Raw genomic sequence first — 24,606 nt, 5'->3', positions numbered from 1 at the left:
GCACAATCCCACCCACCCGCATACATACACACCACGCATGCACGCGCGCACACAACCGGTCACGCTAATAAACACATTCATTCAGATTTATTCCGTCACACACCCACCTATTCAGTCAAACACTCATGCTAATAAATGCATTCATTCTAGTTGGGAAAAAAGTGTGAAAAGCCATCCAATATGACATATGCACTTATCCACTTCAGCTATTCCATCAATTTTGCACTGCCCCACTTCCGTGGCTAAGAATATCTTTGAGATTCATAAACAAGCCACACCTTACAGTTATTTCGGCGTGAACTCAGTAGTTTGATGTTCATTTGGTGAAGTGCTGAAGCATAATCGATAGGTTCGCGTGGCATTCTATTACCCAGTGTCATCCCGGCCTTTTCTATTGTAAAATATAATAGAAAATTTGGGCATCAATAAGAAAAATAGTTCCCTTCGATATCAACTCAAAAATCCTTTTTAAATAGAAGCTGAACTTTTGTTGTTCACTTTACATTGAAAACTCATAATTATTAAAAACACAACATTTTGGATACCTTAAAAGGTGGAATTAAAGAATATATAATTTTATATGATATATATACTTTCCAAAAATTAATTGAAACCAATGTTTTTTTATTTACGCGCAGTGCTTTAAAATATTTAAATTAGGCTTATTTACATGTCCGATTTTCGGTTTATACTGAACTACGCTACAAATAAAATTAATAATTTGATAAAGTTAAAAAGTTAAAATCTTTAATTAAATAAAGTTACACATGTCTTTCTTTTTATAAGACAAAACAACCGAAATGTAAATCGAGTCAATTATGTTCAGTGGTTTTTTTAACCTGATGTAAGAGCGGAATTATTCAAGAAACATTATTCCACCCTTAGTAAAAGAATTTACGATTTTGTAAACAAACAATCACAGGTAGAAAAAAATTGTCTTATGTTTTTTGATTGTTCAATCTATATTTTCTTACCTTTTTAATAAAATATTTATATCCATTCGTATTATTATACAGTTTGTAATTTTATGGAGTATCATACATATTTACAATTTACTATGTCTTGAGAGGAGTTAGCAACCATTGTTCTTTTCCTAATGAAGAAACTAATTGTTTGTTTCTAATTAATTTATAAATTTACTACTATGTTATTTTTGTTTAATTTTTAATTTACATGATTTTTACCTCACTAACAACATTAAATTACTCTTAACAACATTAGTTACTCGTCGTTCTTTAAGAAATTAAATCAGTTCCTTTTAAAACTAAATAACGTTTTCGGTTCAGTCGAAATGACATTCTTTAGTTTCAAATACATAAACTTAATCCTTTTAAGGAGTGAAAGAGATTGAACTATTCCTTTCATCGAAAGTTATAATTCAGAGGAGGCGAACTTTATCCTTCGTGGAAAACGAAGATTGAGTCCCTGCTTTTCATTCTTCTCATTGATTGATCTTCTGATCAACATTCTCACGAAACAGTTTACTAAATTGCATTTTTTATATCTAATGTTAAGAACCTTGTTGAATTTTATATTATTCAAAAATTAACAATAAATTAATTTAAATGGTCTTGTACCACACAGAATAGTTTAAAAAAAAGGCCAATGGATAGCAATGCAATTTACATTTTCTGCAATAAAGCATAAAGAATATATATATATATGTATAACCGCACGTATGTACAAATAAAATATTTTTGAATTGATTTATGAAAACCTTGAACTTGGTGAGAAATGATTTTATGTAATCCTGTCAGGTCTTGTTTTGTTTGTTTTCCTTGTCTAATGCACGTTCAAATATTTATATTGAGTATGGGACGGTCCTCTCTATTACAGTTCTGACGCGTGAGATCAACGATAATAATTAAATATTCAGTTTATTCAAGTTATTACTATTTAGTGCAATTAATAATGTAAGCGGGGCTTTAAGTAGACAATACTTGCATGGCTAGCCGTCATGCAGGTTTAGTATATTCAACCTTCTTTCTCAGAAAATGTTTAGTTTATTCGATACGATCTGCCTAATCATCCTGGTCCGTTAAGTCTTTTTTCTATTGTGTCCTAATACAATAAAAAACTTACCTAAGTGTTCATTTTATAATGTTTAATAATTAAACTATCAAAATACATAAAATATATCGCACTATATCAATGTTTGACCGTGCAATATTTTTGCTTAATGTCTTCTTTCTGTAATTTTGTTAATATTAACAATAAGTCTCGATAAATACCATATAATGCTGAAAGATATTTTACCTTTTACCGTATTTTTTTATCGATTAAGAAACTGCTCCATCATCTATTAAGCTAACTTATGACTTTAACGTGATCCTCTTATTCTTTTCGAACTTTCACTGTCTTCACGAAACTTCTGGGTTGAATTTTTTCTTACCATAATATTTGGTTTGAGATATTTCAGAATACCTTATGTTCTGACATTTTAAATTTGTTTTTTTACCTAAATCGTTTTTAAATCTTTATATTACTAGTGTGTGGTGATTAGTGACTGTTAGTCTATGATTATTCGGAAATCGTGAGATGCGGTCTGGTGTGACGTAGATTTTAGAAAAACATTTTCTTTAACGTGCCAACGTTTCAATCTTTATTGTTATCATCTTCAGGGCCTGGGATTTACAAATATTGTTTAAATTTAACAAATACATATAGGATGGGGAAAAAGTGCATTTATACAACGCAAAGAAATATTTTTTTCATATTCAATCAAAGCAATGTAAATCGCACGCTCTGAAGATGATCTCAATAAAGATCGAAACGTTGGCACGATTCCGAATAATTATATTGCTAGTATTGAATATCCACTGAACGATTAAACGAGAGCATATTACGTGCATTCGGAACACAAATCAACATAATAAATAAAAAAAAGAACATTTAGACTCGAATATTGCGTGCATGATACCCAAGCCTTATACGCCATAATCATAGCTGTTTCTTCTAATTTATAATATGAAAACAGTTGTTTCCTCTTAATATTATACGAACAATACGAATTAATGAGATTGAAAATATGAATTAACATTAACTGTTTTAGATTGTTTAAAGATTTAATGATTCATTACTTTAAAAGATAAGTTACACTTCGTTTTTTTAAGAAATTAAATTAGTTCCTTCTTCAATACGTGAAATTTTATTAACCGCTTTATAAATTCTGACTGCTGTGGATTTTCAAGGTTCACAGATTTTCAGCGGAAGAAGGGCTTAAAGTTAAGAAATAAAACAGAAAAAACTACTATTATATTATTTTTCCTAGGCAATTTTTTAAAAGACTGCCTGAAAATATAGATAATACATATGATTCGTAATGGAGTAAAGAACAAGTACAAGAAAAACTACAAGCAGAAGTTGTTTTAAAATTTTCAACAATACCAATAAAAATATTTTTATATCCGAACCTGGCCATAATATATTATGAAAAATCTCCTTAACGATAGTTAAACATTTGTACATATACTTTTCTTGGACGATAAATAACGGGCTGTCGAAGGATATTATCAGATGTAAACAGTATATGCGTGAGAGATTGCCTGGCCGTGAGCCATACCGGCATCACCCTGGCAACGGATCGCAATACTTTACGTGATTGTTATTGAGGTGGCAAAAGAAAATAAGGAGGGAAAACAGGGTCTCGCGTGCCAAACACACGCCCCACAACTTCCAGTACGTTTGGATTCCGTTCAAATCAATTCTAAAACGCCGGCTAACCTATGAATAGTTCTGGATAGCGATATGACATCAATGGAGAATCTCCTTTCCGATCCTGGTACATGCATCTTTAAAAAAAAAATGTTTTTCACAGAAAAATTATTTTATTATGGCTTTATTCTTATTAATTTTAGATCACATTCACTTCACTCTTGTCACGGTGTGTATTGTACGGTTTTTTCGTCCGTCTATGAGCCATCGACTGTATGCAATTAATTGATATTTAATTGAAAGAAGAAAATTACAAATTCTGTTCACCGCCGAAAAAGTAACATAAAAAAAGACGAGATAGTCAAAAAAGAATGAAAAGCAACGGAGGAAATTTTTTTTAAATTAAAAAAAATTCTACGTTCATAAGATTTCTTATAGATGGGGAAACTCTCCAAGAAAAACTTGTCTGTGTTTTAATTTTTGAAAGATATGAAGAACATACTCGCTTTCTAGATAATCTGGATATTCTTACTGTTTTATACACAGTAAAGTTAAGTATGAAAACCTCTATGACTTTCAATTAAATTAACCATCCCTAACCTGGGAGAAATCTAAAATTGGAAATTAGATTACGAGGCATACTGTGTATAACGGGGAGATGGGAGAATGGGTTTATGGTGGATGTCAAATTGTGAAGGTCAATAGTAGTTTTCCCGACGCCTCTGTTTTCTGTTACACATTAAACAGAAAGTGGGGGCAAAACAAGATCCCTCGTTCCAAAAAAATTCAAGTTTTCAACCCTGCAACATGCCTGTCATGATGCACAAATTTGGGACATCGGAGGTTTGAAACCGTAGAAGAATTATTAAGATTTTTCTTAAAGAATTTGTTTACCAACAATCACTCCTCATTTTACGTTATATCTAGAAATTAATGTAGATCTGTTGGAGATTTTCACATTGCATTTCTGGTATTAACTCAATAGTCTAAATCTACTACCATTTCAACTTTCAAGAATATTTACAATTGACGTAATCAATGGTAGAACCTCATGGTTCAAAACTTCAATCTTGCCACAAAGCATTCGTGAGAATTGAACCTGAATTTTTCAGACACGCATCTTTGAAAGCGGCAACGTTTCACATTATTATTAAAATCGGTCAGAACCATAGGGAAGAGGCTGCGACTAGAACCAGGTCGGAGTCCAGGTTTTAGTTATATAAGAAACTAAACTTTCAATCAAGGTTGTTTTATGAGAACAATGAATCGCCCAGTATTTGGTCTCTTAGAGAGTTAAGATGACCGTTCAAATTGATTTATATCTCAACTACAGCCTTGGAATGAGGAGGTATTCCATTATTGGATATACGTCCTGTTCTTGCTGATTTCCGCGTATATATATATATATATTTACTTATTTATTTATTTACAGATTGGAATTATTTCATTCCGCCAATCGGGCGGTCTCTTTGTTTCCTTTTTCTTCTCTTTCTTTCCACTCAACAGCATTTGATGATATTTCATGTATAAAAGAAATAACAGACAAACAGCTGAGGTCATCGCCCACTGCGAGTTTTCCTTCTTTTTCTCTTCTTTCGCGAGTATTTATCTAAAACCTAAAATGGTAGGCTCTCCTTTGTACTTCAGGTTTTCAAATACAGAATAGAAAAAAACATAGGTATATATATACACCTCCAAAAGCAAGTCTGGTCACATTCACTCCTCCATAGTACTAGATACCCTTCGTGGTGGGGTAGGACCAACTACATTCTCGCTAATAACTTACTTTTATACTCCAGACGTCACACGCTCACCACAGAGTACTAGAGGTTACTCGGGACTGGTTTTTAAGCAACCCCATCGTTTCACGCTAATAAATTACAATCATTCCAATAAATTAACACAAACACAACCTCGATAGCAACATAGAAGTCTGTTCACATTCACGTTCCTGACTACTCGATATTCCTCGGGGCGGGATTATAAGCAACCCGTTTCTTTCACGCTAATAAATTACAATCATTCCAATAAATTAACACAAACACTACCTCAATAGCAACATGTCTGTTCCCATTCACTCCACCTGAGTACTTGATTTTCCTTTGGCCGGGGTTGAATCCACTTCACTCTAGATAATAACATATTTTCACTCTTCAGACGTCACACACTCACCCCAGAGTACTGTAAATAATTGTATATGTTTGATATACGCACCGATATTTAAAAAATAAAATATTCTTATTAGTAGTAGTTGTACTAGTAAAAGTAAGTATAATTAAGGATTTTCTGCCCACACTCTCAACACGACACGCAAGAATGGCACAATGACACAGAAGAAAAACACTTTGAGCCCTGAAGATGATCTCAATAAGGATCGAAACGTTGGCACGATAAAGAAAATGTTTTTCTGAAACCTACATCACACCAGACCGCATCTCACGATTTCTGAATAATTATCGATTAACGGTCACAATTCTTCTAAATATCTTTTCATCCAATTCATAAACACCCAAGCGCACTGACACATAAAAACCCATCAAATTAGGTGTATTAAGCAAAAATAATCTGCTACAAAATTAATTAAATTTAATGCACTATGTCCTCCAATTTTGAATTTAATAGAAGTGATTAGGTATCAATTCATAATACAATAATGTCTAATAAATCATATTTGAAATGACGGCGCAATCTTCGGTCCCCTTCGAGTAGGTCATCGGATGTAATCAAGCTGTGGAATTTAATTCACTTCTCCTTCGTCCCTTAGTCCCGTTTTACCGCTTTGGTAGGGTCGTGTTATTGCGGTTTATTGAATTCTATTTGGCAAGACAAATCGCCTATTATATTTCGATACGATCAAGTCCTTTTAGAAATAGTATAATAGTGAAAAACGTTGTAATAGACAGGGCCTAGCATCACCTAGCTAGAAATGTAAAGGAATGAATACCTTATAAATACTTAAGGTAACTGTATACACAAGGTGTCTCACGAACAGACATCAATATCGGATCGTTATCTTAAATCTCAATTTGAACTCAAAAGTTCCCTCTGACCAAAGTCTGATTCTCAATTGTATTCGAGATATTTCACGGGTAACTTCAAGCTTTTACAACGTTTTATATATGTTACAATTAATTAAGGTTTTTAGTTGAGATGAAAAAAAGCTTTTGGCACGAGAGGGATTCGAACCCACGACTTTCGGCTAGATACGCTGCTGCTCTACCACCTGAGCTATCGTTACCTCGATCCACTCGGACATCAACTCCCCATCTCAACCCAACCTTATGAGTTTTCCCTCCTTTCGCCATTTTTCAAATGTCGTGTAATCGGTTTGGATTCTCTTTTCATCTCAAAAGCTTTTTTTTCATCTCAACTAAAAACCTTAATTAATTGTAAAGTATTAATTGGTCAAGCGGACCACGAAATTAGTGAATTTAAAGTTTTATATATGACACATCCCTCGTATATAGTTTGTTTTGTCTTTTGTTAACTTTGTCCAAAAAAGCTTTTTTCACTTTCATTATTGTACAATAGAAGTTTCAAAACATAAATGAGCAATAATTTTTAAAACTTTGATTACCAAAAACAAATGTTTAGGAATTAAATGTTAATTTTACATTAGACATAAATGACCTTTGAGATACTAAGCACACGTATTTAAAACGCATTAGTAAGACTTTTCCGGCCAAATGTGTTAATAATTACAGAACCAAGAAAATTTTACTTCAATTAAATACAAAAATTGTGAAAAGTCTTTAATATGTACTTTTAATATTTTATTTGATTCTGCTTAACATTATAATATAATAAAACAGATGATCCCATAGATTTTCCAATGTTCTTTACATTAGCGTGATAAGAATTACCGTAGGATTAAAATATTATGAATGAGGTACGACGGTTTTAATGCCTAATCTGAAAAGCGAAACATCTAGAATACAAGTGAGAATACGACTTTGGACTATAGGTACTGTTTGATGAGATGTGGGATATCCATCTGAAATATTGACGTCTGTTTATTGCTTCAGTCGTGATTAATCGAGATAAGATATATTATTACTACTGTAACAATCTTGTGCCAGGTCTAGTGAAATGTACATCATATCAAACTAATGTCTTCCGTAACATAATACTCGTTCAAGAAACCGTTGTTTGCTGCAGAACAAAATTTTTAAAAATAAGTGAAGAAGTTCCTTGAGTTACTGGCTAACGTAAAGTCAAAATATTATAAAAATGTCCTAGTTGATTTCCGGTTGATGCCTTATTCTTTCAAAAAAAGGGACAACTCCCACCAAAAGCCATCGTATCGATTTACCACGTAAATCTTTGATGACACCTTCGTGACGTCCAAGGTCGTAATCTAATTCGAACTAATTTCGTTTATTACCACTGCATTCGTTCCACGTCTGAAAACGTTTTCCATATAAGCCCGATTGCGGGATTGATAACTGCGAAATCTGTTTAGTAATCATGAGCCCATTTCAATTTGGAAGGGAGCCAGAGATAGATTTGTGGTCATACAATAAGCGAATAATTAGCCAATCTGCCGTGTTCACAGACCGTTGACAAAATTTAAATTATGACTTTTAATAATTTTCAACTATTGTTTTATTTATCACGCAAAAATAAATAAAATCAACTAGGAATATTTTATTACTTCATTTTTTGTATTACACACAACCAGCAGATTGGATTTCGATTTTCACATGTGACATTAATTGACGATATAGATGAATTAATTAAGGTTTTTAGTTGAAATAAAAAAGTCAGTGTCACGAGCGGGATTCGAACCCACGACCTTCGGCTAGATTCGGGTTGCTCTACCACTTGAGCTATTTTGACTTCGATCCACTCGGACACTAACTTCCCACCTCTACCCCACCTTTTGAATTTTCCATTCGTTTTGCCATTTTTAAAATGCTTTTTTTTCCTTCTTTATTTTCCCCCTCGTGACACTGACTTTTTTATCTCAACTAATTGAAAAATATTAATTGGTCAAGCGGACCACGAAAACTAGTGAAGTTATAGATGAAGCTAAACTTTAGAATGGTTGACACCATTTCCTTTGCTCTAGAAAAAAAGAGTATTGCATGGGTGCGATTCTGGACGTGGCACAGGATTTTTACGTGCACTGGCATCCAGGCATGCTTGTAACTTTGAACTGTTCCTACCCACTCTTTATTACCTTTCCTGGATTCTGTTTGGCTGACCGCTGCTTCATATTGAATAGATATGCGAGTATTATTAGCCGGCCTCCCGTAATGGAACAATTTTGGTCCTGTCATGTTTACCATTTATACGGCTGACTTTTCTATACATCAAAACACTATTCATTACCACCAATGCGGATGATCAGCAATTTTGTCGTTTAACCCGAATTCTATCCAAGCAACCTCCAACTTACTAAAACATCTTGCGCTTATCAAAAACTGGTCCAAAAACTTGAATAGACGACTGAATGAGGAAAAATTGGCTAAGTGTTGCGTACATTGATAAAAATAGTCTTTCCCTTTACTGTACATTAACAACCAAGAACTACCACTCAAGTTTTATATTCGGGATTATACCCAGATAGCAGATTTACGTAGAAAAGACATCCAAGGCTAAAAAACAAGAACTTAACTGAATACCTGGACAACTGTAAAGACTTTTAGGATCGAAATGTGTATCGAACGTCAAAATTCGGCTAACTCAAGAGGAGAAATTACTGTGACTACTTTAGACATACAGAGTAGGACTGTGCGGTTCCGCTAAGCTATGCAATATCCAGCCCAGCCCATACTTCTAAGAAAAGAAGATTCAGATAAATTAACATTATCCAACATTAACCACTAACCATAGCATTTACAAAGGCGTCCTTCTGGGATCGAACTAATCTAATTGCGCTTCCCAAAGTTTCACACCAAGCTTTCGATCCATTCTACTGTTAACGCCATTTGCCGGAATTTGAACTCGTGGTCCGGCAAGGTTTACGCCCGGCACAGTTGTCAGTCTAACAGTTCTCATCGACCGTTTTGCAAAGCGATTAAAAAATTTTTTTTGCCACTTTTTGTTTTTTGATTTCTCGCGAGATCACCTGTTAGCAGCGGCTCTTCGAGAAAACGAGGTAAAGGGTATCCCGATCCTGTCTTTCCTTGATCGTCCTCGCCATTTTCTTTTCCCCCTTTGAATCATCGTGGAGCTTCGAGGATTCGACTGGAAGTTGAGTTTTCTTTCTTTTATTCTCTTTTTATTTTTAATTGTTCGAAACTTGTGTTTCCAAAGAATACAGTCCGTTTGCTCGTTAACACCAACCCTTCTGATCAAACTTAATCCACACTTTCTTCATCCTGAAAACCTAAAACCCTTCTTGCCATTTGATCCCTTATATTTCCCTTATATTGAGTGCCTGCGGAAGCTGGTGTTGCTTGACATGTATTGGATAAATTGCTAGCCGCAGTGTGTGTGTGTGTGTGCGTGCGTGTGTATGTGGGTTGACCGGGACAAAATACCATGAGCGTCCATATTTGTAACATGTAAAAATATGTACAGGCCACAATTAAACTATTATACAAAAAATATTAAGTCAAAAGTACTACTTTTGTCAAATTATACTTGATTTCTGCTCAAAGTTTTTTTTAATAGTATAAACACTGTTCTTACAAAAAGAAAAAGATAACAAAAACCAAAAGAACATTGTGTATAAGAAAGCAACAGTACTGCAAATTATAACAATTTGATTAACTATGGTTTTTTTAACAGTTTGTCGAATCTCTTTTCAAGCAAATTAGAATGTTGTTGGGTTTTTCTAAAACAATAAAAATGTAAGACTTTATAAACTTACGCAAGTTCTTTTCATCTAAATATAACATTCATTATTTACATACATAATTCTTGTTGGATGGTAAAATATTATTAATGGCAAAAAAATATAATTTAATCGTTAATCAAGTTTTAATTTTTCTTAAACAGTAAAATTTTCTCTGCTTTGCTATTTGTTATTTTGATAAAGTGTGTCAACATTATCTTCTTTAAATCTATTACGAATCGTGGTCCGATTGACCAAATAAATTCTTTTCAATTAATTAATCTTTATGTATGGTATTGGTTGAAATAAAAAAGTTAGTGTCACGAGCGGGATTCGAACCCACGACCTTCGGCTAAATTCGCCTCTCCACCAAAAGGTCACCATAGCTCAAGTGGTCGAGCAGCGGCGTATTTAGCCGAAGATCGTGGGTTCGAATCCCGCTCGTGACACTGACTTTTTTTATCTCAACTAATACCTTACTTAAAGATTAATTAATTATCTTTTTTTAACCATCCCGGTTGTATATTTCAGATGTGCATCGCTTGCTAACTTTGGTTCGGAAGCCGACTGAATAGATGTCAGCAGGTGGATCCTTATTTACGATTGCTTGAAACATGAAGCATGTAAATGACTGTATTCGATCAATAATGATCAATTTGGCAATAGGTTATAATCTTAAGCCGATTCATTTATTTCCTCGGGTGGTAATTTAAGTAACTCATTATATTATTTTTATACCAACATTAAATATGAAATTAAAACATTTATGAGCCCAAAGGTTGGATTAATTATTGCCCATTTGATTAAACTTTTTCGGGTAAAGTTTAATATCATCTGAACGGTCACACTTATTTATTGTTTTTTATTAAATAAATTCAATTACCCATTCCGGCGTTATCGACTAAGCAGACCAAGCTGTTCCTCTGTTAAATGCGACCTTGTGAAAAATTGGCTGTATAAATATACAATATTTCAAGGGGCTGACTTCCCGACAGTAGAAAGCTAGAGGCTGGAAACTTATTTTCGGATGTGGCATCAATGGCCCTTAAAATCAATGCATAGCTTTCTACCAAATAACACCCTTCTGATTAATTGTCAAGAATATATAAGTGCATTTTTCTTGTCATTACAATTAATGTCAATATTTACATTGGAAAGCTAAAACAGTCATTTACAGCTAAAATTTTGGTTTTCTTAAGGAAGAAAATTATATAGGGTTGAGAAAAATAAACAATTTCAATATAATTTTATATTGTTTCAACCAGTTTTAGTTAAACGTTCAAATTTAGTTAGCTCCACTCTCTTCTGCATTTCATTCAGGGTTCATTTTAACAATTCCAATCATATTTATAAATAACTATAACATTTATAAATAAAATAAATAACACATAATTAACAGAATAATCAACAATTACAACACAACACTAACACCATCCACTATTACTAATAATACTACATTAAATCTATCGAACACAAACAAACCGGCATACATTTCCATACCTTACACAAAATTGTCTTTTATATACCGACTTCCTTCCCAACCCCTTCAAAACCAAACATATATAAACATAAAACAGCAAAATCTCACTGGCACTCTCAACACGACACGCAAGGATGGCACAATTACACAGAAGACAAACACTTTGAGTGAGTAGAAATACTTTGTTTGAATATAAAATATATTTTGCATTGTATAAATTCACTTTTTCACATCCTAAATGTATTTGTTAAATTTAAAGATTGTTTGTAAATACCAGGCCCTGAAGATGATCTCAATAAAGATCGAAACGTTGGCAAGATAAAGAAAATGTTTTTCTGAAACCTACATCACACCAGGCCGCATCTCACGATATCTGAATAACCATTTCCATACCATTTATCCAAGGCCTATCACACAAATTAAACACGTTTCTCTCGTCCGATAACTTCAAAATAGGTTTCAAAAATTATAAAACAATTCAAACACTTTTTTCCAAAATTAAAGATCCCACACCAATAACAAATAAATCTGACGTAATCTACAAGATCAACTGTTTAAACTGTCCGGCAACTTACATCGGTCTTACATCCCAATATCTGGACAAGAGAGTAAAGAAACATATCTATGATTGAAAAATCCTACAGCACTCGCTACCCACCATTTTGAACACCAACACAATTTCGACGTCAAAAATCCAAAAATATTACATACAGAACAAAACAAATATAAACGTAATTTCTTAGAAATGGTTTATATCAACCGAGATAAACACAGCATCAATTACAGATCAGATACATGTAAACTCAGTCGCAGCTACGCCAATATCATTAATCAAATTCAATACAGATAACATACCTTCATCATCACATTACATTCCACACATCAAATATTTTTCACATAGTCTAATTTCCTGACAATTCAGCTTTCCTTTTCCTATTTTATCCCTTTCTATATAATCCTGAAAGGATAATCTGGCCGAACCATTACCAACACATTTTTTCCCTTCGTCGGCTCCTTTCACCTCAAAGAAGCCGACACCTTATACAAAAATGTCTTCAATACCGACATCCTTCCCCACCCCTTCAAAATCCAACGTATATAAACATAAAACAGCAATATCTATGAGCAACTGGCACTCTCGACACGACACGCAAGAATGGCACAATTACACAGAAGACAAACACTTTGAATGAGTAGAAATGCTTTGATTGAATATATAAAATATATTTTGCATTGTATATATTCACTTTTCCACATCCAAAATGTAATTGTAATATGTAAACAATGTTTGTAAATCCCAGGCCCTGAAGATGATCTCAATAAAGATCGAAACGTTGGCACGATAAAGAAAATGTTTTTCTGAAACCTACATCACACCAGACCGCATCTCACGATTTTTAAATGAACATATTTATAATAAAATATTTCAAAGTTTAGAGACCACTTGGCATTGATTGGGTTAAACTTAAAAACCCTGCAAATCACGCAAAGGCTTTAAAGAAGTGCGTTATTTTCGTAGTTATTTCACGTATATTTTCTTAATAATGTTCGTGTTTTATGTTTTAATGAAAAAATTTATTGAAAACTAAAATTTTAAGAATCGTTATTAACGGTTTTAATGTGTTGTTTTTACGTATTGTTCTGACGAATTTTTAGAGCTCTGCCATTCCTATACATAGATTAATTTTGGTTTATCAAAAGAGGCTTAGAAAGCATCAAAAAACTCCATTAGTTTTCCTAATAATATGTTGTAGATTAATCATTGCTAAATGGTTGGAAATTTTGAATCTTCCAGTGTTTTTCAATAGAAAAAACTTCCTTACATCTTACAAGGTTACAGTGCGGCAAAAGTGTTTATTAATAAAAATAATTAATTGACAGACGATTTTATTGTCCGATTTAACCACAAACAAGATAAATCCAAAAAATCAATGGATCAACAAATATAGTATTAAAAACATAAATGTTAAACTAATTAAAATTTATATTAAACATTTAACAATATTGAAATAATATCTTTCAATTAATTAAGGTTTTTAGTTGAGATAAAAAAGTCAGTGTCACGAGAGGGATTCGAACCCACGACTTTCGGCTAGGATACGCCGCTGCTCTACCACTTGAGCTGTCGTGGCCTCGATCCACTCGAACACTATCTTCCCATCTCAACCCCACATTTTTGGAATTTTCTGTCCTTTTAGCCATTTTTCAAATGTCGTGTAATCTATTTGATTCTCGGCGACAAATGAAATGACCACGGAGAGCTTTAGTGAAGATATACTTCATTCAACTTATTAAATTCACTAGTTTTCGTGGTCCGCTTGACCAATTAATATCTTTCAATTAATTAAGGTTTTTAGTTGAGATAAAAAAGTCAGTGTCACGAGCGGGATTCGAACCCACGACCTTCGGCTAGGATACGCCGCTGCTCTACCACTTGAGCTGTCGTGACCTCGATCCACTCGAACACTAATTCCCATCACAACCCCACATTTTTGGAATTTTCCGTCCTTTTAGCCATTTTTCAAATGTCGTGTAATCTATTTGATTCTCGGCGACAAATGAAATGACCACGGAGAGCTTTAGTGAAGATATACTTCATTTAACTTATTAAATTCACTAGTTTTCGTGGTCCGCTTGACCAATTAATTAAGGTTTTTAGTTGAGATAAAAATAACTAATATAAAAAACCATCCCTAACCATATTGAACTAATGTTTTAACTTTTAGAGTTTTAAACAATTTTTTGATAAAATATGATACAACATTGCGTGTGTTCAAAGTTATGCTATTTTTTAGTATAATGTAATGTCCATTAATTAACTGAATATTTTGTAATGTATCAAAGCTACCAAAAAATTAAATATGTGACGTACCATATATGATCTATTATAAAAAAATAAATAAAGGAAATGTTATGGATAGTTCTTTGAGAGCATAATAAAAAAGAAATTTTCGTCTGTCAACCTTGAAAGGAAAAACCCTTGTTATATTTATCATTGGAAGTCACCCCCTTATGCCTCTATTCAACTACTGTGAGGCAGACTACAACAATTTCTTTCGCAAAATTTTTCCTTTGGATCTGAGGATTTTTTTATATCTACAGTACAAATTAGCAAAAATTTAGTCATTAAAGCAAATTTATAATCAACAGATGGATAATAAATTAATATTAAATTACTTGGCAAATAATACATAAAAATAAGTCCAGTAAAGTCTCCAAGTTACAGAAGTAAAAACCCAGGAAAACCGATATGTAGTATTACTTTTTGTTACACTTCCAGGGCGGAAATCTCGGAACTGACATGGTTAATCATAAAGCAAACGATCAATCATCATATAAAATTTCTTTCAATCTTATCAGTCAGCGAGAGTGTTTGTTTTCCCTTGTACATTTCTTCACGAAAATCCAGAGGAAACTGAACATTCGAGGATACATTTTTAATTAATTGTTGAGTTGATTTATCACGAATTGGAACAATTGACAAATGTTAATTTGATTATTGATGAAAGTGTGAGGTTAAGACTGGTAGGGTTAAAGTCCACTTGGAAAAGCGCGCGAAATTTCCGTGAATTTGAACAGACTCAGTGCCGAATGGGGGTTGGGAAAAAGGACAGAAAACTGGCCAATGTATAAGCAGCAAGAGCTGTCTGACAAACATTAATGTCATGATTTAGATTATACCAACCAGTTCAGCATAAAAAGGCTAGCTTATTTTTTACACAAAAAAAATGACAAAATTCAATTACTAACCGTGGAGACAAAATTATAATTACCTTTGCTCCATTGTATGACTACCATGTCAACGAAACTGTAATATCCTGGCAGAATTTCGTTTACTTTATTTAACCTGAGATCCTGGACACATTGTCAATGTATAGTCATTTTAAACGGAGAAAATTGGGATGTTTTTTATTCATTTACCATTCATACGTTTAAAATATAAAAAATTTAAAAAACGACAAAACATAAGTAGCTACGTTGAGATTTTCAAAAAGGTAAAAAACCAGCATTTCTTGAAAACATCGTTTTTACCAATATCCAGACTTTCGTATCTCAGAAACGGCTAGTGAAACGGAGGTGTTTTCTTGGGAAACTCCCAAGAAAATGGTTATTTTCTATACTCCTGGGGAATTAACAATACATCGGATTTTTAATTTAAAAAATACATAATTTCAAAAACTAGACACTCTCCGATACTCGTCATAATATTACGCCTTTTTACTGTTATGTACTGCCTACATTATAAATATTTATAATTTTATCATTTTCTGTTTCATCTTGGAAAAAGGAGATTGTAGAGTTTAGGAAATATTATTTAACTAACTAGCATAAAAAAGGCAGACATAAACAGCATGTTTTTTTAATGATGCTCGTTGGGTTTATTTCACGATGGATATCCAACTACAACCGATATAATAATTCAAACCGACACATCCGCGAGTGGCATAAACATGACTCAAAGTCACGTGACGAGCTACTGGGAACCGACAACACTCGAAACTTTTCGTATTAACGTTCTTCCTCCAACTTGGGCATTTTCCCTTCTTAACGCAATCTGTAAATCGAACGGTACGATTTTTACCGTAAACCGTTTCCTCTTGACAAGAGAAATTTTACAAGCTGAAAATGATCGCGTTTAAATTTCCATGTAAAAACGGAATTTAACCGGTGGGAGGGATTCTAAGCGCAAACAGTTGTATTTTTAGATTCGGTATAGACTCCTCAACGGGCAGAATGGAGCTGGAAACGAAACGCCCGGCTTACTACTGGACATGTTTCTGGAAGAGAAAATGGAAACCTAAACCAATACAAAGGTATATTTTAAATAAATTCGATAATTTCGAACTATTTTGTAGATGATGTTTGTAATTTACATATATAATATTAAGCATTGTTCACCTTGTGCAATTTTTGAAACAGTTCCATAAAAGACACAGGCATTCTTCCCAAACGCTAATCCGCTTAAAATATAAAAATACATTTATACCCAAGGATTTTTTTTGCATTTCAAACATTTTAAAATCAAAAGTTAGTGAGTAACCTGCCTGTTTGATGTCAGATAATCGACCATAATAAAAAAAACCGATTTCACTCTAATCACAATTTAATCAACATCTTCATTCAGCAAAGATCAACTTAACACGTTATAAAGTGCGTAACTTGCACAGAAATTTTCTTTACGAATCATTTATCTACCGACTAATTAATCGAAGAGCAAATTACAAATCGATCGCGGATTTCTAAAATTTCAATAGATTTAGATTCGGTATAGACTCTTCATCGGGCAGAATGGATCTGGACACGAAACCCCAACTACTGGACGTGTTTCTGGAAGAGAAAATGGAAACCTAAACCAATACAAAGGTACATGTATATCATGTCTTAAACCGAGACATTAAAATGAAATTTTAAGTTTCTATAAAAGAATTTGTACGAAATGTTTTCATCGTCATATTTCACCGGAAAAAATTAAACATAATGTGTAGTATTTTGTTACAAAAACGACACATTTTACAAAACGTAACAATCTCATTTTCTCTTTTATAAAGCTTTTCGGTTTAATGATCCAAATCTACCTACTTGTTCATCTTTGCTCTCTTTCGAGAGATTTTTAAGCTTTATTACGACAGTCGTCGAATTGCTGGACATTTTCAGAGATGAATCTTTTCTAAATTTGACAAATGACGTACAACCTTTAGAATCGAATTTTGAAGGAAGTGAATTGACGTTTTTTAACGTAATCAAGACGTAAGTTATAACCAGCAAGTTGTTTCGGCAGGCATATCAAAGGAGCTTACATGTGTATTGCAACCCATTCGATTGAGATGATTGAAGCTGCTTACAGTTCCATTAGAACGATGTGATTTATAGAAGGAACATATTGGCTGGCTGTCTCGATTTCCCAGCGCTCGTGAGAGGAACTTCCAAGCAAGCGAATAGCTCAATTTCAATATTTCTTTCCAACGATTTCAACCCATTTGTATTTTTTTCTGGCAGCCAATTTACATTTTTTTTCATATCAACGCATTAACCAGCGAAAATGTATTATCTTTTAATCAGTACGACTAAACCATTTAAAGTTTTAGTATTGTCTACGGTTTTCCTTCCTGTGACCCTAACAAATCATCTGTTCTGAATTTCATTAGAAAAAAGAATATTTAAACGATCTAAATTGCCAATAGTGGGTGTAAAAATATTCTTTATTTATACTAAAACAAATTTATTTACGTTTACATCTTACGAATACAACTGCCATGTAATTTTCTGATTTTCGTACAAAATAACTTGTACATAACGACTCTCTATAGTGTAATCTTTCTCAAAACAATTCGTAGATATCTCCTTTATATTTTGTGAGTAAACAAATCTCCTTTTACTTACCTCAGTCATACAAAGCGGTTAAAATGTCCAATATCCCCCGATTTTCGTTATCTGTTTCGGTTCGTGATGAAATCAATCTGTCTTAATGGGTAAACAACGGAATGGGTCCATTTCCCCAGGCTTTCAACCTTTTCTCAGTTTGAAAAACAATCCATTCTTATTCTCTCCCTTTACAGACATGGAGGCAGATACGAGTACATGGCACTGGAGGCGGAGGGCGGAGGCCAAGAACGTCTGGAGCTGGAAAGGAAAGCGAAAGAAGAGGCGCACACAGCGTGCACACATTACCTTAAAGGATGTCCGAGATATACCCTGCTCCAACACCTAAAAGACATAGGTAAACATACAAATTTATTTTGAAAACATTTTATAAATTTGAATAATAACCTATTAGAATTAAAACTTCAATAACACCTATCATGTTTAATTGAAATTAAATTATTTTTAAATAGTTTATATTATTTCATGCTTTCACTAACGAATTTTTTAAAATATTAAGTAAGTTTTTGGTTAAAAGTGTACTGATTACTGACTTCTACACAAAGAAAAAATAAACTGACACTGATATTTATTTGTTCACTATGTAATAGCGCCTGGGAAAAACTGTGGTTGTTGTCTGGATCCCCGGACACGTCGGGCTGGAGGGTAATGAACGTGCGGACGAGACGGCAAAGGCCGGGACGTCTCACCCACCAGACCGGACCATCGCGACCAGGCCCTCTGACGCCAAGCTAGCAGTAAAGAACTTGATAAAAGAAAGATGGCAACGTCAGTGGGCCGGGTCCCGAGAGGCTTTTGCGCGTCAAGAGCACGAACCTGAGCCGGAAACAAGAAATCGTCCTTACGCGATTAAGAATAGGTCATACGCGGTTGACACACGGGCCAAAGCCCGCGCAGGTGCTTCTTATGCAGTGAAAGGTTGCTCGATGTCATGCCTTGGCTCTATACAGGGAGTGTGTAGGCATGCCATTCAATCTCAAAATGGTACTCGAGCACTGCAGCGGGTTTCTGGATCCCCTATTCCGCTTTTTAGGGGAAATTGGTTTTTTTTTTATTGTATATAATGTCTTATGTGTCTATATGTTTTGTCTGAATGCATGTATTTATTAGCGTGAATGTCGAGAGGTGAGGGTGAAATATAATGTCATCATCGCCCCTCGAACGTTGAGAGCGTATGAGCGTGTGTTCGGGGTCGATGGCGGAATATTTATAAAAGTACTCTTATACTAAGTAGTATAAACTCCATCGACCCCAATCTAGATTAGTTTGGGTATAGGTCGGTGGAGGAATATCAAGTACTCCACCGACCAAACGGAATGAGTGTACTGTATGGATGTATTTATGTATGAATGTATTTATTTGTATGAATGTAGTGTTTGAAGGGGTAAAAGAATATAAACTTAATTGGGGGCTGAAATGACCTAGATGTTGGAAGCCCCAGTCAAAAAAAAAACTATGTAATAAAGATTAACAGTTGACTTAAAATGAAAATACATTATTAATAACTTGTTTTATTTCTGCTCTACCGTCATTAACGGCTTCCTTCATAGTTAGTCAACTCCAAATGGTCCATAATGAAAGGGTGAACTCTAAAACGGTCATCAGAAGTCTTCATTAAAATGGCCTAGTCTCTAGAAGTCCCACATCGGATGTTCTACTTCTGGAGAGGCATCGAATAGAAAGACGACTATTCGCAAATTTCCATTTCGCTTGGATACATGAACAATGGTGGGCTGTTTTCACAGTTGAGTGCCGGTATGGTTTGCTATCAGATGACCGGGACCATGTGTGGAGAAAACGGGGAAAACGCTTTGCCTCATGTGCCATGCGTGAGTCACTGTCTTTTCAAAGACAGTTATGGTATGGGGTGAAATCAACGTCCCTACTCATACAGAACTAATCACCATATATATATATATATATATATATCATACATGCACTAAGGTCCATAGGTCCAATGAGGATAAGCTGCTGGAAGCCGTGGTCCCATTAGAACCATTTATTGGGGACAACTTCGAGTTAATGCATGATACTTTTTTCTATTTTATTTATTTTTAGTATTTTGACAAAGATAACATATCATTTACGACTTGGACATTAGTCCGTCTGCTTGGTTGATCTTTTTACAGTTATAAACAAGAAATCTTTTAACACAACACACTACATACATATTTATCCACTTATAGATTGTTGGGCTTGCCGATCGTTGATGTAAGTAAATAAGTATGTTGTAATAATACTTACAATTGTGTAACACCGGCAGTTCCAGCTTTTGTGTACTTTACAATGAATTACCGACAGGCCTCGAGAATCAGTTGTCAGTCCGAGGTCACACCTCGGTCTTAACGTCCGGCAACTGAGGTTGGGTGCTGTCAACAGCTAAGACATTTATTATCCAACGTAATCAATTTCTAAATCCAAACCCATTCACACCATCACTCGAACTTAAATACATTTTTTACTATTTACATACCATTATTTCATCAACTTCTACAAATCTTTTATAACAAATCTAATTTAGAGTCGATGGCGCACTCAATAATCTGCCATCGAGCCTCTCACACTACACCTTCACGCTAATAAATACATTCAGTCTCAATATGCACAAATAAACAAAAATCGAAATATTTTTAGAGTATTATATACAGTAAAACAGCCCTGTTTCCTCCCTCTAAAAATCGGAATAGGGGACTATACATATACTCGCTGCTTTGCTCAAGCACAATTCTCATATCGAGTTGTCTATTTACACGCTCTCTATATGGTGCCGACGAATGACATCCTTCAATTAAGTGGGAAACATCGAGCATTCTTTTTCTATGTGCCCAAAATTATGTATCCTTGTCAATCGCGTATGGCCTATTCTTAATCAGGTTAAACATTTAGTTTCCGTGTCCGTTGCTTTCATATCGACGATTCCAAATACTTTTATTTAACTGAACGTTTTCTACCCCACACGATGAGTTACAATCTGACAATATTTTTTCTTGAGGAATCAATTTTTACCAGGAGGGTAAATATTTGTAGTAAGCCTTGTACAAATTTAAACGGGCTTGCTCTACCAGGAACGACTGAAAGTGTACAAAAATGTCAACATTGCGGATATCCTGTAAATATTTTACACGAATATATTTGAATATACATAGAAAATAACAAAATACTTCATAAATGTGTTAATATTTTCTTTTTAATAGTTTTTTCTGAAAACAAAAATAATTATCTTTTGTCAACTGATTTGACCATCACTACGGTATATTTTCTTCATTTTTTTTACAGAAACGTTATCATAGATGGAATTTTTAAAAAAACTGGGTTAAGCCCTTTTGGGCTGTTACGTAATCGGCCTACCTTTGACAAATAATCACATTACACTTGCACGCGAAGCTTCAATCGAGTCCTAAAACAGGTATAAAAACAGTTAAACTTTAATAAGCGATTACAATTCAAATGGCTGGATAATCAAATTATCAAAAGTTTATAAATCGTTTCATTATATTTACAGCATGTGAACCTTAATCGAGAACAGTTATTTTCTTAACTTTGTTCGTTAATTTGTATTTACAGCAATTATATTAACAATGATGAAAGAAAACATGATTTATAAAAACTATCGTCATTTTTATCCCTACAGAACTAATTAAAGGCATTTGAAGGATATATTACATTACGTGTGTGGTGGTTAGTGACCGTTAATCGATAATTATTCAGAAATCGTGAGATGTGGTAGGTTTCAGAAAAACATGTTCTTTATCGTGCCAACGTTTCGATCTTTATTGAGATCATCTTCAGGGCCTGGGATTTACAAACTTGTTTACATTTAACAAATACATTTAGGATGAAAAAAAGTGAATTTATACAATGCAAAATATATTTTTTTTATTCAATCAAAGTATTTCTACTCACTCAAAGAGTTTGTCTTCTGTGTAATTGTGCCATTCTTGCGTGTCGTGTTGAGAGTGCCAGTGAGATTTTGCTGTTTTATGTTTATATACGCTGGATTTTGAAGGGGTGGGGAAGGAAGTCGGTATAGAAAAGTCATTTTTGCATAAAGCGTCGGCTTCTTTGAGGTGAAAAGAGCCGACGAAGGGAAAAAATGTGTTTGTAACGGTTCGGCCAGATTATCCTTTCTGGATTATATAGAAAGGGATAAATAGGAAAAGGAAGCTAAATTGTTGGACAATTAAACTATGTGAAAAATATTTGATGTAATGTGATAATATACGTATGTTATCTATATTGAATTTGATTAATGATATTGGCGTAGCTGCGACTGAGTTTATGTTTAGTTATGTTCTGTAATTGATGCTGTGTTTATCTCTGTTGATATAAACCATTTCTAAGCAATTACATTTATGTTTGTTTTGTTCTGTATGTAATATTTTTGGATTTTTGAAGTCGAAATTTTGTTGGTGTTCAAACATAAACGTATATAAACATAAAACAGCAAAATCTCATTGGCAATCTCAACACGACACGCAAGAATGGCGCAAATACACAGAAGACAAACACTTTGAGTGAGTAGAAATACTTTGATTGAATATAAAAAGTATATTTTGCATTGTATAAATTCACTTTTCCACATCCTAAATGTATTTGTTAAATGTAAACAATGTTTGTAAATCCCAGGCCTGAAGATGATCTTTATAAAAATCGAAACGTTGGCACGATAAAGAAAATGTTTTTCTCATACCTACACCACACCAGACCACATCTCACGATTTCTGAATAAATATTACATTACATTCGAAGACTTCGGATCTCCAGCAATTATATTAATTACATTTGTAGAGTTGATGTAAAACGAGGTTATGTGGAAAGAAGCTACTATAAGTGGATAACACGCGTGTCTATAAGTAAACTGAAAGTCAGTAGATCTACAACAGAACTGATAAACTTTTAATAGTTAAATATGAATTAAAAGTGAAAGGTAATGTAAAACCTATTTGAATAAACTGAACCTGTTAGTATACTCTACAACATTCGAAATTGTGACCGAACTATATCCAATAAACTATATTCCAAACCTTAGATAACCTTACAATTGCCCCTCTTCCAGTATTGGGGCGCTAAAAGCAAGAATCCTCTTTTCAATTCGGAGTTTATTAACTATTTCATATACATATAGGAACAAAGACAAAGCTGAACACTCGAAAGATCGCTCTCTGCTTAAAAGAAAACTAAGCTCTAGCAAACCTGTTTCGATATTTCAACCAGACTTTTAATTAGGTAGTGACACTAGTGACTACCCTTTAGTAGCATCGTATTTTTGCGCACCTTTCCAGAGGGCTCCACTTTGGGCATTCTTTCCCTTGGAGCTGGTACCATTCTTGCCTTAAGACACGAAAATGACCACTTTCACATGTCCTTGTTCCAATTATCTAATTATTCAATATAGTTAATAAAATTACCTGTGCAAAAACTAGTCTTCTACCTACATACATATTCGTATATCTATATAACTGAAGTACTAGGACAACAAACACGAAAAGATGAACCAAAACGCTTACCTATAAAACTGACCGTGATAAGGCAAATAAAATTCACTTAAATATAGACTTACGTTCCGATTGAGCGTTTTAAGCAGCAATAGCAAGGGTGTCCTGTGAACAGACGTCAATACTTCAGAAGGTTTCATACATCTCAAATCGGGCCAAAATTCGCCATTGTACAAAGTCAGATTTTCAATTGTATTCGAGATATTTCATTTGTCAGGTTATTTGAAATTTCACTTTAGCCCATACAGTCGCTTATATCTCACAAAATCCTGCTGTAAATTTAATTACTGAAAAATAGAAAAAGTATCACTTTTCCACATTTTATTGGTGTAATCAAATTTACAGTAGGATTAACATTTTAAGAGATAAGATGGAGTTTGAGAAATAAAGTTATTATCGGGGGAAGTAACCTGAAAGGTTATATATCTGGAATACGATTTGGCATAAAACTTTGGCCAATAGGGACTTTTTCGTCCAATCTGACATGACCATCTGACTACCTCCTTTAAGTATTGTCGTCTATCCTTGAGACAGCCTATATGATCATGAAAAAATAAACTTGAATTCGTTAGTATTTTCAATGACATAGCCGATAATAATAACGATGTTGATAGCAAAATTTAATTATTGTTGAATAAAATAACTTTTGCCATAGCTTTTCATTTTTTGACCAATTTAAAATCCGATTGCACCATTGTTTTCATCGTAAAAATCCTTTAAAATGATGTGTCAGGAAGTATAGGGTCGTATTTGAAATTTTGAAGTTGAGCCTGAGGTGCCTTGTATAGTTTTTCTCCAAAAAAGGCTCCAAT

At 33.8% G+C, this 24,606-nt stretch overlaps 1 protein-coding gene across 6 annotated transcripts in view; it reads left to right on the top strand.

The window, feature by feature from the left end:
- LOC106660890 (slowpoke-binding protein) overlaps nucleotides 1-24,606 on the top strand; it is a 111,891-nt gene that overhangs the window by 64,094 nt on the left and 23,191 nt on the right. For 5 of the 6 annotated variants that reach the window (XM_014383920.2, XM_024230601.1, XM_014383919.2 and 2 more), the window contains one exon: nucleotides 18,476-18,636. In XM_014383920.2, coding sequence (XP_014239406.1) covers nucleotides 18,476-18,636 — 161 coding nt within the window. Of the gene's footprint in view, nucleotides 1-16,627; nucleotides 16,733-18,475; nucleotides 18,637-24,606 lie in introns of those variants that run through there. The other variant, XM_014383921.2, reaches the window with a different exon arrangement.

The sequence above is a fragment of the Cimex lectularius genome, unplaced genomic scaffold (assembly GCF_000648675.2).
Source record: "Cimex lectularius strain Harlan isolate CLEC.00 unplaced genomic scaffold, Clec_2.1 scaffold61, whole genome shotgun sequence".
Lineage (NCBI taxonomy): Eukaryota > Metazoa > Arthropoda > Insecta > Hemiptera > Cimicidae > Cimex > Cimex lectularius.
Note: the sequence above shows the minus strand (reverse complement) of the source record. Positions and strands in the feature narration are given on the sequence as shown.